Below are 17,287 nucleotides of genomic sequence, written 5' to 3'. Positions count from 1 at the left end.
CCCACTTGTGTCCATCCCACCACGTCCATCCCTCATCCCCATGCTGGCTCCTCATGCCCAGCTGCTCCTGGGCAGCCCTGGGAGAGCCTGGCAGCCCTCCTGGCCCTGCTTGGAGGTATTTCCATGGATTGATGACTCCCCCTCCCATTCCATGGTCTCAGGAGGTGTCACCTCCCCCTGAGCTGTGTCCCCTCCCTGGTGCCAGGCTCTGCTCTCTGCCTGCCCCGTGCCCTGGCCCTGCAGCCGGGGGGTCCCAGCTCAGCCCCCAGCCCCTCTGCCCGACCATTCAATTGTAAAGCACTCAGCAAAGGTAGGCATAATTAAATTTATTCCTGGATTGTTGAATAATGTAATATTCGTGTTGTACATAAAAGAATCACAAACCACCCAGCCTGATTTTCCTACGAAAACATTTAACTTTTATTAAATCAAGACAGTTTTGAGGAGCAGAGAAAAAAAATGAAAGCAAAAAACAACTGAACCAGCTTTCAAAGCTGCCCTGTAGCCAAAACATCCATCTGAGGAGCTGAAGGGTTGATTTTATTTTATTTGTTTGTTTGTTTGTTTGTTCTTCTGCTGGAGTGAATCACCAATAATTATAAAAACAAAAATAAAGGGAGATGAGCGAGTTCAACCCTTGGAATAAATCCGAGCTGTCTCTCCAGGCTGCTGGGAGCTGCTCTGGCTGGTTTGGGGTCTCCAGGGTCTGGGAATGCTGTGCTGGGGGCACCAGGGCTCTGAAACAGGGGGGACGTGGATCCCTGGGGATCCCTGGGGATTCCTGCTGATCCCTGGGCATCTCTGGGCATTTCTGGAGGTCTTTGTGAATCCCTGTGGATTCCTGGGGGTTCCCTGTTGACATCTGGGAATCCCTGTGGGTCTCTGGGGATCTTTGGGGATTTCTGTGGGTCTTTGGGGATTTCTGCTGATCCCTGGGGAGCTTTGGGGATTTCTGGGAATCTTTGGAGATCCTTGTGGATCTCAGTGGATCTCTGAGGATTTCTGTGGATTTCTGAGGATCTCTGCTGATCCCTGTGGATATCTCTGGATCCCTGTGGATCTCTGCAGATCCCTGTGGATCTCTGGGGATTTCTGTGGATCCCTGTGGATTTCTGTGGGTCCCTGTGGGTCCCTGTGGATCTCTGCTGATCCCTGTGGATCTCTGGGGATTTCTGTGGGTCCCAGTGGATTTCTGTGGGTCCCTGTGGATCTCTGCTGATCCCTGTGGATCCCAATCCCAGCCCCACAGCCCAGGGGTGCCATAGCCAGGTGAAATCCCCTCCCAGCCCAGCAAATTCCAGTTTTACGGGGGTCTGAAACCTTTGGGGTCGGAGCTGCAGGTGAGGCTCCTGCAGGCAGGGTTTGTCCCCATCCTATAAAACATTCCTGAGCCTTCAGGGCCCTGCAGGGAAGGGCAGAGGACCCAGGGCTGGAGCTGAGCCAGAGAGGCGAGACAAAGCCCAGGGGAAGGCAGCAAACCTGTATTGGCAGACAGCAAGATGAATTGGATGATCTAATAGTCCTTTTCCATCTCGAAGTTTTATGATTCATTTGTTATTTTAGCCATTTATATATATTTTTTATTTTACCCTAGAGGGGTTTCTTGAAATGTGTGCAATATATTCCTTAAAAAAAAAAAAAAAAAAAAGAAAGAAAAAAAATCACTTTAAGAAGAAGGGAAGAGGTCAGTGTGGCAGGATCAGAGGCAGGGTGGGGTGGGGTGGGATGGGTGTGTCCCCCCACCCCATAAATAACCCACAGGAAAACATTGGGAGAAACCAACACAGCATAGTCGTGGTGTTGCTTTCCCCCCCTCTTTTTCTTACTTTAAATTATTATTATTGAAGGGAAAAGAGCTTGCAGAAATCCTGGGTGAGTTTTACTGAATCAGACACATTCCTGTGGTTTTTGCACTCCCACAGCCTCTCCAGGTCAGTCTTTTTCTTTCTCTGCAGAGAAAGAAAGGCAAAAAAAAAAAAAAAAAAGAGCGAAAGAAAAGAAAAACCCACACAAAAATCAATCCATCAAATGTCATTACAGATTTATTAAGCCTGATGTAGAAAGACTTTTAACAGTAACATCTTCAGAAAGCATAAAAAGAGCACTTCTGTTCAGTCTTGTGCTTTGAAAATCTAAATATATTTTTATCATATAAATAATTCTTTTCATGTTTTAAGTGCATCTGTTTTTTTTTCTTTTTTTTTTTCTTTTTTTTTTCCCCCTTTTCAAATTTCCATTTTACAATTGGCCAAAAAAACTGAAGTCTGCATTGACTGAAATGAAGCCATTTGCAAAGCTAATGATGTTGTGAAGCATGTCTGTGGTGAGCCATATCAGCTAGATTTCAGAAAGGTAGTTCAATGAGTGCAGCATTAAAATGAGGGACAGCCTCCAGCAAAATCATAATTGAACACACCCAAGTCCTTAATGTCTGCAGTTGGGTTTCCTGATGCAAATTACGATAACATTTCAGATGTGAGCAGTCGCTTTCCAGTAGCTGCAGTGGAAAAGAGACATTTTATGCCACAAAGGGAAGAATTACCATGTTTAAAAATGTAAATAATATATGTATAGAAACCTTTTTTATGGAAATGAGGCATTCAGGATTATGTGAACAGTTTGGGCTATTTTTTTTTTCCTTTTAAACACAACAGATAAAGATGTGTGATCTATTATTCAGGGCTTTAATTACAGTTCTAAAACTGCAGTGATTTTATTAAAAAAAACCAAATCTCTGGGCATAAAAAGTAATGTTTTCGGTGGGAAAGTTGAGGGATTTTTTTTAATACAATGTGTTTACCATGGTGAAAATACAGAACAAAAAAATCACCATTAACAGATTTCAATGCTACAAAATCATACACAGAAATACATCTTAAATGTTCTGGAATGCAGTCATCTTCCTGTAAATCAGAAAAGGCCTTAGATAAATAGGTTTGACCTGATTTAAATTTAATGAGATACATAGTCCTGATTGTTAATAATTGGTTTGGGGGAACCCAAAACAATAAAAGCAATAATCTCCTCTAGTATAAATTATACGAATTTATTTAGCAATCAACCGAAGGGAGGGTGGGGGGAAGCCATTAACATTATCAATTTGTTTAGTTGAAGTTCGTTATAATAAGCAAATAATTGGAAGCCAAATTGCCAGGCAGGCTTGGAGAAGCGAACCTCGGGAAGATGCCTGTGTGTGATGAAGCTCTGGGGCCACTAGATGGTATGGTCCTCCCAGCAGAAAGGGCTTTTTCCATGCTAGGCCCATTCATAATCATCCAAACCAAGTGAAACATGGTTTTGATTAAAGCAGCCTGTTGGCTCAATAATCTCAGTAATTTTAAAAACATCCTTAATGTGGAAGAAGAACACTGCAATGTCAGAGATGGCCTTGGGGCCCATTATAAACAGCAACAAAATAAATAAGGAGAAGAAATGAGAGGTCATGAAAACAAAATTAAGCTAATGTTTCAAATTTTGACAATTATGAATTGTTCCTCCAAGAAGACATTAAAAAAAATAATTCAGGCACTATTAGATAAAATACAAAGAGAATAATTGTACATGTATGAGTTTCCCATGGGACTAAGCATGCTTTAAAAGCAAAACTTGACTTAGATTTCCCCTCTTCCCCCCACCCCCCTTTCTAGCCAGCAATTGGGCAGGTCTCATGCAAACACAGACTTGCTTCTCCGAGTTCCTCCAAAAACTCCTCTCTAATTCCTTTATGAGCCTTTAAAAGATGATGACCAAGAAAACAAACAAACAAAAATTACAAGCGTATTTTCTATGGAAAAAGAAAAATAATATCCCCCATTATGGACCTTTTTTTTTTTTTTTGTAGGAAACCGAAACAAGCAAATATAACAAAATCTGTGTTCATAACATGGCAATATAGTTAATATATACAAATATGTACAGTATAAAAATGCATCAAAGGCGCAACTTTTCATCCAAACAAGCTGCAGTGCCCGAGGAGGAGCAGCTTGGCCCCCTCCCCTCTGAGTTACAGGCAATATGTTCTGTACAGCATGCACTGGGTACAAAATGAGTGCAGGAGCACCGAGACATTCGCCAGGGAGAGTCACCACCAGCCCTCGCGAGGAGTCCCGTCTGCCTTGTTCATATAAAAAATGGGTTTAATCTTGCCTTTTTTTGCCATTTGGAGTATATACATTTGTTTTTGTTTTTTTTTTTTTTAAAGAGAAATGAGCTTTTGATTCTTTATTTTCCTTATTGTTTTTGAAATAGGATCCTGACACCACGGGTCACAGATGGAACCTGAGGATGCTGCCAACAACAAACGAGTGACGAGCGCTGGGGCAGAGCAAACCCAAATCCAAATTCACCAGGGTGGCCAGCTGTGCTCCAGGACTGAAATGGGGCTGGGTCCCCCCTGACACGTTCCAGGTAACAAAACCCAAAACAAACACACAGAGTAAAAGACCAACAAAGGATTAAGAAGAGGTGCCTGAGCACAAGACAAAAGGGCGCATTGTAGCGGAGACATAGGACAGAGAATACCCTGAGCCAAATGAGAACTGTTGAGCTTGTCAGCTTTTGCAACCTGTATTGCACATTCCAGCATCTGCTGCGGGGTAGAGCCAAGATCCTGCCCTGCACATCCTGCAGGTTCCTGCTGCCAGCAGTGCCCAGCTGCTGCCTCACTGCTGCTGCAGGGATGCACAAACACACCCACACCTCGTGCCCGTGTCTGATGGGTGCTGGGGAAATGTCCGTGTGCCCCTGAATGTCCTCCTGGAGACACACAGATATGCCATTCTCAGATGTTACCTGGACCAGCTTCTAAGGGAAAATATTGCCCCCGAGATCTCCCACGTTTCAGGCATTTGGGAGGATGTGTGATGCCGTGTGGGGATGGGGAAAGCATTCCCTGCCTTTAACGTGGCTGCATTTCTGCAAGATGTTATTTTTGTTTTCTTCATGAAATACTGATCATTTTTCCCCCTGCTATCTCATCTAAGGAATCTAATGAAGGAATTTGTTGCCTTTACTTAGATCAAAAAAGGAAAGGAAAAAAAAAGTTAGCTCAGCTCGATGGTGTGAAGTGGAGCTGTGCGATCCGCCAGGATTAGTGTTTAATCTGTTGTCTCAAGCAGGGCTTTTACAAAGGCCTAAAGACATTTCATGAGCTGAGAGGGATGATGAACTGGAAGTTTATTACTCTGCAGTTGAGTCCAGTGGTACAGCGAGTTCACTTTTAAAAATACTCTCCAAGAAAATATTGTGCAAACATTTTGGTACAAGAAATAAGTGTTGTCTGAAACTTCATCTACTCTTCACATCTCTTCTGGCAGAATGAGGGCAAAAATCCACCACCAGACAGAAGGATACTGGGATGAAAGCGCTTGCACTGGTATAAAAGTGGTCCAGCAGAGCAAAAGGAGCTGTACCACTACAAAGTGCTTTATAGTGGTACAACTGGTGTTATTTTACAAGCATGGTCACATCAATATCAAAGTTTTGCAATCACCTACCTGACATAACTAAAAACCTTCTCAAGTGCACGAGATTTAATTTGCCTGGAGCTAGAGACTGAAGTTTACTGGACTTGTTTTCAAAAATGCCTAAATATGTTTGAAATCTGAGGTTGGGACCACAAGGATGGTGTTTGGAGCTGGGTAGACAGAGGGTAAATCTGCTGGATTTGAAAGGGTGGCACTGGATTTTACATAGGAATTAATGTATCCAGAATAAATGGCTCTGGATCGACACAGGAGTAAATGCATTCAGAATCTGGCCTCTGTTTTCCAGACATTGGACTGAAATGGGAGGGAGGATCAGGGGGGATGTGGCACAGCACGTATGGGGTGCAAATGTGAGTCAGCTTCCAAACCCATTATTTTTATTATTTTATTCTTTCACTTTCCTTCAGAAGAGAGCTGGAGGATAAGAATTCTGAATTCTACATGCTTTCCACTTCAAGAAATAATGAAGAAAAAAGAAAAGCCAGGAAGCATTTCTGGAATAACAACCCAGTGGCTCACCCAGGGCCATCAACCAACAGGCTGGCCTTGAATTCAGGTGCTGACAAATTAAGACCTCATTGATGAAATGTAATTGAAATCTGCCTTTAGATGCATGTCCTTTATTCTGTTGTTATGTTTAAAAATCTTGCACTTGCTGTGGTCCGAAGTGACACAAATGGTCAAAGGTTAGACTTGATGATCTTGGAGACCTTTCCCAACATAAATGATTCTGTGACATAAAAAAGGCTCTGTTGGCACCCACAATGTCCAACTCAAACTCTTCAGCACCATTATGGAAACGTTCCTATTTCTAGGGAAATTCAGGAACTTCTTACTGACCATTTCCAGTTGAGAACAAGAAAAGTTGTGACCTGTGGGACAAATTGTGATGGGGAGCAGAAAACCCAGGTGAGGAAAACCCCAGTGTCACTGACCCTGCTGTGAAACCCAATGGAGAGCTGGTCTGGGGGCTCTGGGGTGGCCAATATCCAGGAATTACAGCTCCATAATTCCTAACCCAACTTCCTAGGAGCAGGAATGACATTTCTGTGCTGGGAGAAGGTGGGCACACACCAGCAGCACTTGCTGACAATCCATGGAAGTGGCTCTCTCGGTGCTCCTGCTTGGGGACAGATGGCCTTTAAAGCCTGCTGTAATTGCAACGTATTGATCTGGAATCTGTGATCAATACTGTCTTTATAGAGAGAATTTTAAATATAAATTGCATCGTATATCTGTTGGTGAGGACAAAAGCCCTGTGTGATGGAGATCTCCCTCCACCAGCCCCGGACTGACGATGGAAAATGGACAGGGGACAGCCCAGCCAGAGCCACCTCTTCAATCTCTGCCAAAGATCAGGCACCCTTCCTCATTCCCTGGTGTTCTTAACAGCTTTGATCCCAAAATAACACCCCCAGCGTGACCCTGAGTGTCTGGGATGAGGCTGGATCAGGCCAGGGGAACCAGCACAGAGCCAGTGTCTCCTCAGCAGCTCCCACAAAAACCCCAATATTCCTTTGTCCTTCTCACCTGGGGCAGCTCCTTTTCCATGCAAATCCTGCACAGGTGCTTCCCAGTGGGAATATCCCCTTCTGGTTTAGGGGCTGAACTGTGGGTATGAAGTAATCAATAAATATGGCACTTTATCAAAACATGATTAAGGAAAGAAAAAGAGGCCAAAAATTAGGGAAACAATCCTGCCATTTGAATGCATGAGAATTGGCTCAATAGCCTGTAAAGCTGGCTTGGAAGGCTTCACCCCCTATCGTGCTAATATATAATTATTGATTTTTAAAATGACTTTTTATATCCTCCCTGATCTCTAAAAAAGCTAGGGAGGTCAGTCTTGTAAATACTTTTACAAGTAGGTAATAAAACCCATAATAACTTGCATTGACAAGTAATTACTGGGCAGGTTTGTTAGCAGATTCTCAAAGATATTCTTTTAACCCAACAATTACTATTGTACTAATGACAACCATTTTTAAAGTGAAGTGTCCTTCTCCCTCTCAGCTTAAGTGAAAAAAACCTGGAAAAAGCACCTGAGACTGATCCACTGAAATTCTTATATATTAGGCCCCAAAGGGATGCTAATTACCTCTCCCTGTTTTAAAACAGAATATTTTTTTTCAGGTGATATGGCTTATTTTGACATGGATGGTGGCGGGAAGGGAGCTCTGGTTTCTGAATAAATCTTTCAAAGCAGTGTGTAAGGGTAACAATTCTTCCTGCTTTATTTCAGTGCAAGAGCATAAACAGCTTGGATATGTGGTGTATCAATATGCCACTTGTTAATAAGTAAGGGCGTGAATCATAAATATTCGGCTGTTTGATCACCAGGCTTTTAATTAATGTTTTGATGATCTCCAATAAGAATAAAAGTCAGAACGATAGATATTGAGTAGCGACGACAGAGAAAAGATGCAATGATTTTTTGTGCTACCTGATTTATATGACAGAAAAACTATCAACTCATCCAGTTTCGTACAGAGAAAAGAGAGGAGAGACGTACATTTTCCCTTCTTTATATCGTATTGTAAAAAAAATAAAAATCACTTAATTCAAATGTGTACCTAAAACGCTCCCCGAGGACAGCGATGCAGGCAAAATGATCAAGCTTTAGCACCGTGTGATACAGGTTTGTGGCCAGATTTTTAAACAGAGTGGCTGCTCCCACACAGTGAAGACTCCTGAGCAAAACCTGACCTCTCTCAGGGGGTTTGGCCTTTCCAAAATCTCCCCAAACCTTTGCAGCTCCAGGGTACTGGGTGGGGCCGTGAACCCTATGGTCACCATGAGGGCACCATAAAGGCTCATTTCCTGCCAAAATTGAGCAGCTGGTGCCCCAAATAGCCCCAGCTCCGGGTGCTGTGGGCTGGCTGGGGACCCCAGTCCTCCTTTTTGTGGGACGGGGCTCCCGAGAGCTCCTTGTGTGGGAATTCCTACAGGTGCAAACCCCTGCATAGAGAATCCAATTAAAACCCAGCCAAACTCCCAGCCATGACTACACTAGGGCTGGGAGCTTCACTGCCCCATGCTGCCAGCAGCCCAGTATTTTCTCCCTGCACCCAAAAGCTCAGGGAAAGGAGCCCCATGTGCAGTTTCTCCCCTGGGTTATTTTCTGCCGTGCTCGTGGCCTTTGGGTGGGCACCACAGGCCCCACCTTGTGCAACTTCACCTCATAACTCTGGCCTGGGCTGTGCAATTTAACAGCTTCTGAGGAGCTCGATGCTAATGCATTGATTTTGCTTTAATAGAATTTTGTTGTCGATGGCCGGTGCTCAGCACGGTGCAGGCTTCAATCTTAACCCATCTGAAGGCTCTGCTCGTTTCCAGTTGAGCTCCGTTCATTTCCAGTTGAATAGGTTAAGCAAAGACAGACCTCACTGTTCTCAATTCACTTTATGATCCTCCCATCATAAAAAATAATATCAGCACCTTGCTTTTCATGTCAGAACTACATTTGAGCTGCTATTCCCTATGCCCATGAGTAAATCCCATAAAAGCCGCCCCGTTGTACTGTCGCTATTTTTCCTTGTGGATGATTGATTGATGGATGAGTGCTGACACTTCAATGAAGCTATTTCGACTGCCATCTCAATCCGATGATGTGAGGGGTATATTTTCTGTCCATGCCTCATTACTTCAGAATGACATTCCTGGAACTTCATTTACTTTTTCCCTCCTTCCCTCAAGCGCCATATTTTTTCCCATCTAGGTTATGCATGCCATAAAAAAAGCAATTTGCTATTATATGTGGCATAAGGGCAACACTTTCCCTAGGAGGTAAATAAGAAGGGCCTTTTTTTCTCCTCCATGTTGAGTTTAGGGATCATGTCAAAATTTCCCAAGCAGTGCCAAAACAGGCCCTTCTGCACAGGCCGCAGGGAATGCAGGGAATGTATTTAGTCTGATTTTGTGACTGCTGCACTTCAATTATATCCTTGAACATCATGAACAAAACAACAGGAAAATACACTCCAAAGCCCTTTCTGATTTGAGAAAGAGCCTCTTCTCCACTTGTGCCTCGCATACTTTGAATATTTCATTTGCCACGGAATAGCGATTTACAACTTGATCCAGACTTATTTTTCCTTGGAGAATAGGGGAAGTTCATCGTTAAATGCAGAGATGGATTTGTCTACTGGAGGTTGTTGTCTCTGAGCGAGAGCAAGCAGGGCTGCGCCTGGATTTCCAAGCAGTGCACTAGGAACAGTGGGACTCGTGACATTGGCATATCCTGGAAGATTCTGGGAGTTGACTTGGGACCCGATTTTAATCTGTGTAATACAGTATTCCCGTTAATAATAATGTATAATTAAGACATCAGTTAAAAATCCATAACGTTAATTTAATGGAGAAAATCTAATACAGTTCTATTGGAATTTTTACGTTAAATTAACTTTAACGGGCTTTTAATGGATGTCTTAATTAGATCTCATTATTAACGTGAATATTCCACAAATTAAAATTGGGCCCTCGAAGTTTTAATGAAAAAAGTTACAAGCACAAATTTGAAATTGCCATTTTTGCAGCCCCCTTCTCCCAGGTCGGGGTGGGTTTGAAGGCACGGCCGGCTGTGCTGGCCAGGCCGGACAGAGCTCGGACACCAAATTCTGATCCCAGTGTTGGTGGCATAAATCCAAATTCACTCTGTTGACCACAACAGAGCTTCAGGTTTACACTCACCTAACTGAGAAAGGAACTCTACTTTTATTCTTTTATATCTATATATAGATATTTATATAGTGATATTTATATATAGATATATCTATATTTATATAATGTTCAATAATCTAACAATAGTACTTTTGTTTAAAAATCCCTTCATCCCATATGTCTCGTCATAAACCGTAATGGAGATTTAAATATATATATATATCTGAGGAATAAAACAAACTGAAAATAATCCGTTTCAAACAAATCTTTGGCAGCAACATGGTTAAGCATAACTATTTGAACAACTTGCACAGAAGATTAACATTGTTCAGAGGTTTTTTGGCTCAGAATCTGTTTTAACTTAATAATTCTTGTACTTACTGTGATGTATTGATCCCTAGTGCAATGACTGGATTGGGCAACCCAGGTGCAACAGTAATAGCTGCACAGAATAGAAACATTTCCTTTAGACAAACTATCCCAAAGGGGTTATAAATAGGAAATGGACATTACCATGAAAAGTAAAGCTTCCAATGTGACTGCATCTTGTGTAGCACACTTGGACATTAAACTATGAAGAATTTTTTTTTCCTGTCAAGTGTTACAAATTGGCGAAATAAGTACATCAATGTTCTCAGTCATTATCTTACTTCAGTGGCACTTTGTTTTAGTGACAGCAAAAAGGGACAGTGGAGACCAGACAGCCCCAGTGCAGTTTATCAATGAAAATCTAATATCGTCCATAAGCAGGGGAGTGGAAATCAATACTTCATTACCAAATTGTTAGTGAGGATGAAGAAGAATAGCAGGAGTTTTTTGGCAGCCTCCTCGGTCCGGGTTGCTGTGAGTTCAATGTCAGGGCCGCGGTGGCGCGCGGGGCCGGGCGCGGAGCTGGGCTGGAGAGCTGGGCTAAGGCAATCGTCCTGCAAGCACAACAACAACAACACAGCCACAGTTACACGGTCTGCAGCGCACAGCCACACCTCTGAGCAGGCACTTCCACCATGGAAATGTCTGCAGATGAGCTCTGCTTCATTCTGTGCCCCCACAGGCTCACAACAAGTGAGGATGGAACCCTGGTTCCACAACCATGCAGGGAACCATGCAGCTGGTGCTGAGGCTCTGCCTGGTCACTGAGCTCCTTACTCTGCTTCTTAAACTTGCAGCCAGCCAAGAGCATGCTCCAAAATTCTCATGGAGAGCTGGACATCTCAGTACCCACACAGCGTCTATTACCCCGCTATTCCTGCGTTATTCCTACTTGTTGTGGCACCTCCCCAGCATTAAAAACCATCTTCCAATGGGCCTTTTCCATCCTGCAGCTGCTAAAAGTGCTAAGTGACTCAAGTTGTGAAGCTACTGCTACACAGAGACAGAAGGGGCTTGTTTTATTTAATTTCAAGATGTGGGTTTAAAAGTTCAGCCCAAAGTTGGGTTCTGCTTTGCTTATAACCTGGGAGAAAGATACTGAGGAAAGCAGTAGGAAAAAAAAACAACTGGAAAACCAGGGTGAGAAATGAGGCAGGCAATAAGTAGAGTGAAAGTCAATCTGGAGAGAGCACAGAGGAAAAAAAGAGCTGCAGTGGGCAAAGAAATATGTTGCTGAAAAATATATTATCTGTTCAAGGCCGTGGCTATTTCAGCAAACACAACTCAAATCCTGTAGTGTGTTCTCTGTGTTCTGGCTAAATCAACTGGAAATTCAGTAGCAGCTTTATTTAAAGTAAAATAAACTCAGCTTTTCAAAAAATTCCATATGAAAACAAAAAAGTCCATTGACTTCATGCTAGTTAGTTTATAATTTGGTTTGGTTTACAATATCTTCACCTTTTCAGTTTTCACAGTGACGCTGAGTTTTGCATTGGCAACCCAGACCTGCTGTAGAGAAACTGTTGGAAGGGAAGAGGAGGTTTTGGCAGCTGAACGTTGAGACTTTTGGCAACTGAGGATGCATGGAAGCCACTCTGAAATTGTGGTGAATACCTTGGATCATTATTCCCACTTAAAAGATATTAAAAGCAATTCATGTTGACACTTTAAGATGTTGCCTTTATGTTTCAGAGGTAACACTCCAGAGCAATTCTCACTTTGCAAAGCTATTATTTTTCACTGCAAAAGGGCAGAGCTGTGCCAGTTTACACCCTGCTCAAATCTCAAAGAAATCCAGAAGCATTGCTGTTGTAGGGCCTGGGGCTGACACACAGCAACACTGCAGCCAAACTGTCACTGTGGGATCACCTCTGCAGACGATCCAAGGGAGGATGGGGATGGAAGAGGCACTGGGCTTTACCCTTCCCAGGGGTCTCCAGGATGGAAAATTCCCTGTGACATCCCAGCTGAGTCCTGCCTTGGGTCACACCAGGCCCTGCAGCTTCTGCCTCCCTCACAGAGGTGGGACACAGGCACTGTGGCTGTGCTGAGGGACATTGGTGACCCAGCTGAGAGCAGGAGTGGTGACTCTTCACTAGGCCAACCCTGCCTCCAGAACATCATTAGGCTAATTAAGCCAAATTAGTGTCACTGAAAGTGCTAAATCTGGGAAGGAGTCTTGAAGGGACTTCAGAGCACTGGTTGCCTGCCAGTGGGAAATATTTATAAAACTTGGATTGGAAAAATGAAAAGCCAAACTCCTGCCTCCTTTTCTCTTTGTGCCATTGTGAGGAAGGCCCTGGGACTTTTAATCAGCATAGCCCTGGTCACTTGCCTGTCACAGAACAACACTGGGGACACTGTTAACCCTGGACAGACACTTCAGAGGCACACTGGTCAGAGGGAAGGTCCATGAGAAACTCCTCTGGCAACAAATAAACTTTTGAGGCTCAATGTCCACCTACCTGACTAATGGTAACATCTGCGCACAAGTGAAATCAATTGGGACTTGGCATTGATTTCCACTGCATAAGTACTTCACCCCTAAGGTCCTTTGGCCAACTGAAGTCTCCATCCTTGTGGGTTTTGTTTTTTTTTTTTTTATTTAATTGATACCACTGCAGGCTGGGACAGGACTTTGGGAAATTAATTAGTGTGAGCCCTGATCAATAAGGGTCATAGTTTATGTATTTCATTATCAAGTCTGTAAGAGATTCAGGGAGTTTGTGGAGAGCTTGTCACCTGCAGTCAGGGCAGAGCAGCCTGCACATTCCAACAGCTCGTGATGGGCAGAGTCTGGTGCTTCCTGGGCATTTGCTGAAATGCAGCTCCCCCTGTGCCATAAAGAAAACTCCACCATTTAAAATAAATCATGTTCTGAAAACGTGGCTGAGGGTGTTCATTATACTGGTGTCTTGTACAGCATATGTGAAATATCAGTTGCAGATACTCAAGCTTTGCTTTTATTTAACACTAATTATCGAGCCATCAACAGATGTAAAAAGCCGTATCTATTTTAACGCGGATGTGTCAGGACTCAGCATTCCTCCTCACAGCCTCCTTCCCTCTCCTTGTCCATGGCACAGCTTCCCTCTGCTCATCCCAGCAGTGCCAGAAAAACACAGCTGTGAAACCTCTGAGATGGGAGCTCTCAAACACGTCTGCAGCCCCAGACAAGCGTCAAGTGTGTGTCAGCAGCTCGTGGCACGCCAGGCCCGGCACTGGCAGCGGCTCTGCTGGGCTGGGCTGGGCTGGGCTCAGCTGGGCTGGGCTCCTGGGGCTGAGCTGGGCTCCCGGGGCTCCCAGAGCTGGGCTGGGCTCAGCTGGGCTGGGCTCCTGGGGCTGAGCTGGGCTCCCGGGGCTCCCAGAGCTGGGCTGAGCTCCCAGCTCTCACAGCAGTGCCCAGCTGGTCTCCCACCCCCAGTGCTTCCCTGCTCCCTCCAGTGTCCCCTTGTCCCCATGGCCAAAGGCCACCCCAATGGAGCCATGCGGCCTCCTGGGGGCTGCCCATCATGGGGTGGCTCTCAAGTCATGGAATCCCAGAAAGGTTTGGCTTGGAGGGACCTTAAAGCTCCTCTTGCTCCATGCTTTCATACCTTCCACTGTCTCAGGCTGCTCCAAGCCCCATCCAACCTGGCCTTGGGCACTGCCAGGGATCCACAGCTGCTCTGGGCACCTGTGTCATTGCTGCCCACCCTCGCAGGGAGGGATTTCTTCCTGACACCTCACCTAAATGTCCCCCCTTTCAGTCTGAAGCCCTTCTCCCATGTCCTGTCTCTCCAGTTCTGCTGAAGAGCCCTTCCAGCCTCCCTGTGGCCCCCTCAGATCCTGGAAGGTGCTGGGAGGTCCTTCCAGAATCTGACGTCCCTTTCTTGGGGATTGCTGTCACCATTTGACTTTTGGGTTCTGCCACCTCCTCAGTGGCCCAGGCTGAGGTGGGATGGAACTCCAGAGCCAGGCAGGTGAGAGCAGCTTCATGTATTTATAATGTCTTCTCTGTATTTCCATATCTTTGCTAATATCATTTTACCAGCTCCTATTTATGCATTGGGACAACAAAAATGACAATATTCCTCTGTGATCCACCCACCACAGTCCATGGGAGCCTATGGATCAAAACTTTTCCAGGCTGCAGCTGTACCCATCACAATAAATTGCAGGACTCTTTAAAGGCCACATAGAAAGACACAGACAGGCCCTTTGTGGTTCCCAAACATGTTATCTCTAGATGTCATTTCTGACCTACTTTTGCTAGATTTTTGCAGCAGCACAAAATCTGTTCCTTAAAGAACCATGCCACGTGCACAGTACCTAGAAAGGGAGAAACAGCAAATCTGGATATATTTTATTTCATTTAGGACTCCTCTCACCATGAATTACAATGTTACAGGCTCTAAACGCCTTCTCGTTACCCATAATTATAACTAAAATTATATCAATCTAAACAGTAACTACTGGAATGATTCATCCTGATTGGGAGGAGCATGCTCCCTGGAGTTCTGCCTGCCCATCCATTTTAAAGCCTCGTGGCAGGAATAGCTTTCCAGAAGGTCATTTAACAGCACATTAAATAAATAAACAGAACATATTTGCTTCAGCAAACACTCTCTAATAGGATGGGAAAACATTTTGGGAGAGGTAGGAATAACCCTCACGAAAACCAAATCTTTCAGTTCCCACCTTGCTGGGGTGCAGCACCCACCCAAAGGCAGGCAGAGGGTCCCTGTGGTGCCAGCAGGGACAACCCCTCATGTCCTGCACACTGAAGGGTCCCACCAGTGTCACCAGCAGGTCCCTGAGCAGCCACCAATGTTTGTACACTCACCCTCAGCCACACGGAGGGGGAAGTGTGGAAAACATTTCAAATCTGAGCTTGTGGGAGTGTGGGGCAACAGGAAGGAAATGTGGGCTCTAACTGAGCTCTTTCTGGGGTGTGACTGCCTGAACACAGCATTAATTGCTACAAAACCCAGCTGGAAGAGTTTAGACCTTGCCTGGGATGATGCTTTTTCCCCCCATTGTTTGGAGCAATGGTGCAGGAGGGACAAGGAGCTCAGTCCTGAAGGGAGCCAAACAGAAAGATGGGAAGAGACAATTTCCAAAGGCCTGGAGTGACAGGACAAGGGGGAATGGCTTCCCACTACCAGACAGGAGGTTTAGATTGGATATTGGGAAAACATTCTTCCCTGTGAGGGTGGGGAGGTGCTGCCACAGGTGGCCCAGAGAAGCTGTGGATGAATCAGACACAAAACTGGGGCTGCATCTCCCCGTGGTTCCAGAGACCCAATGGAATCCTGGGCTGCTGGAAACAGAGGGATTTGTGCCACTTGTGTAGAGAGAGGCAGGATTTCACCCCTGAGCCCAGTATGAGGTGACACAGAGCACAAAGGGGTGACACTCACCTGGTCCCCCAGGTGTGTCTGGAAAAATCACAGACTTGGAAAGAGGAAAAAAAAATACAGAGAACATTTAACTTCTATTTCTTCCTATAAATAAAGTATAGCCATCAAATCACAATGTATTTAGGAGCACATGTTATTGACAGCCTATTCTTGGAGGGGGGAAAAAAAGTGGATTTTTGGCAAAGTTTCCTAAAGATTAAATTGTTCATTGTACGGGGCACCATCTGCCCTTGGAGAGAGATTTAGTTGATGGCAGCTGCAACCAAAGTGTGGAAGATAAAGCTGAATTTCTGGTTTCTTTTCAACTAGCAACTGTCATTACAGGTCACATGCAAAGTGTGCCATTTTCTGTGACAAGCAGGTTCTGTAGGATTGGGTGCTCGCTACATTTTAAAGTGCCACCTGTAAGGATCCCAGCCGAGAAACAGCTTTTGGAACACACCTTGCAAAACGTGAATTTACAGCACAGGAGACAAAGCAATTATGGACCAACCATCTGGCCAAGGGCTGTGTGTTGCAGGCCCAGGTGCACGGGGATGGAGGTCAGGAGGAACACGTGGGTCACCCAAAGGTGCATCCCTCAGTTCATCTGAGTGCTTAAAAAGGCTGAATTACCTGCAAGAGTTCACTCAACTGTTGCATAATCCACAATTGCCTCCCTGTGCTCATTGGAGTGTAATTCCCCCTGAGATCAAGCCCCACATTTTTTAAACCCTGAAGAGAATTTCTAAATCACCAAACCAGAGGCTGCTGTGGGTGGGTTTTTCCTCAGCCCCACCTCTGAGCTGTGACACTGAAATATCTCAACTCACTGTGAGGCAGCAAAGGCCAGTGGGGAGACAGTGGGGAGATGCTGATTTGTCTCTGCACTCTGAGTTACTTAAATATCACACAAACCTCGTCCTGGCTACAGCAAACCCCTCCAGCAGGGAATCTGTACCTCCTCCCTCTCTCCAGAACACTTTAACAGGAGAATGATGTTCCCTTTCTCTTCGGAACAAAACGGGAGGGGAGAAGTTAAGAGCACACTGCTAGATTTTATTAGGACTAAGAAACAAAGCAAAACAAAAAAGCAAACCCAAAGCTCTTCCCTTTCATCCCTGCCTTGCTATGAAAATGCCTTCATATTTGCAGGCTTGCTGACAATATTTCAGGATGGTACATCACACACCGTCTCGTCTGGAACAGCAGACATTGTCAGTGCTGGGAGACAACCACTCTCTGGTTTGTACTTCACAAAGATTCTCTATAAAGCATTTCTATAGAGGGAAAAAAAAAGATTTTTGAAATTCGTGAGTCTCTCAGCCTTTCAGACAAGGATGAGTTCTGGTTAATTTTTTCTGATGATTTCTATGTTTTCTGCAAGGAAAA

At 44.6% G+C, this 17,287-nt stretch overlaps 1 protein-coding gene across 3 annotated transcripts in view; it reads right to left on the bottom strand.

Annotated features, from left to right (window-relative positions):
- Positions 1–2,026: 2,026 nt before the first annotated feature.
- Positions 2,027–17,287, bottom strand: part of TSHZ2 (teashirt zinc finger homeobox 2) — a 208,787-nt gene continuing 193,526 nt past the window's right edge. For all 3 annotated transcript variants that reach the window (XM_058036074.1, XM_058036075.1, XM_058036076.1), the window contains exon 3: positions 2,027–11,068. Coding sequence is in view for 2 of the 3 variants with exons in the window: in XM_058036076.1 (XP_057892059.1) it covers positions 11,055–11,068 (14 nt within the window). In the remaining variant the exon portion in view is untranslated. The remainder of the gene's footprint in view (positions 11,069–17,287) is intronic.

The sequence above is a fragment of the Melospiza georgiana genome, chromosome 17, assembly GCF_028018845.1.
Source record: "Melospiza georgiana isolate bMelGeo1 chromosome 17, bMelGeo1.pri, whole genome shotgun sequence".
Classification (NCBI taxonomy): Eukaryota; Metazoa; Chordata; class Aves; order Passeriformes; family Passerellidae; genus Melospiza; species Melospiza georgiana.
Note: the sequence above shows the minus strand (reverse complement) of the source record. Positions and strands in the feature narration are given on the sequence as shown.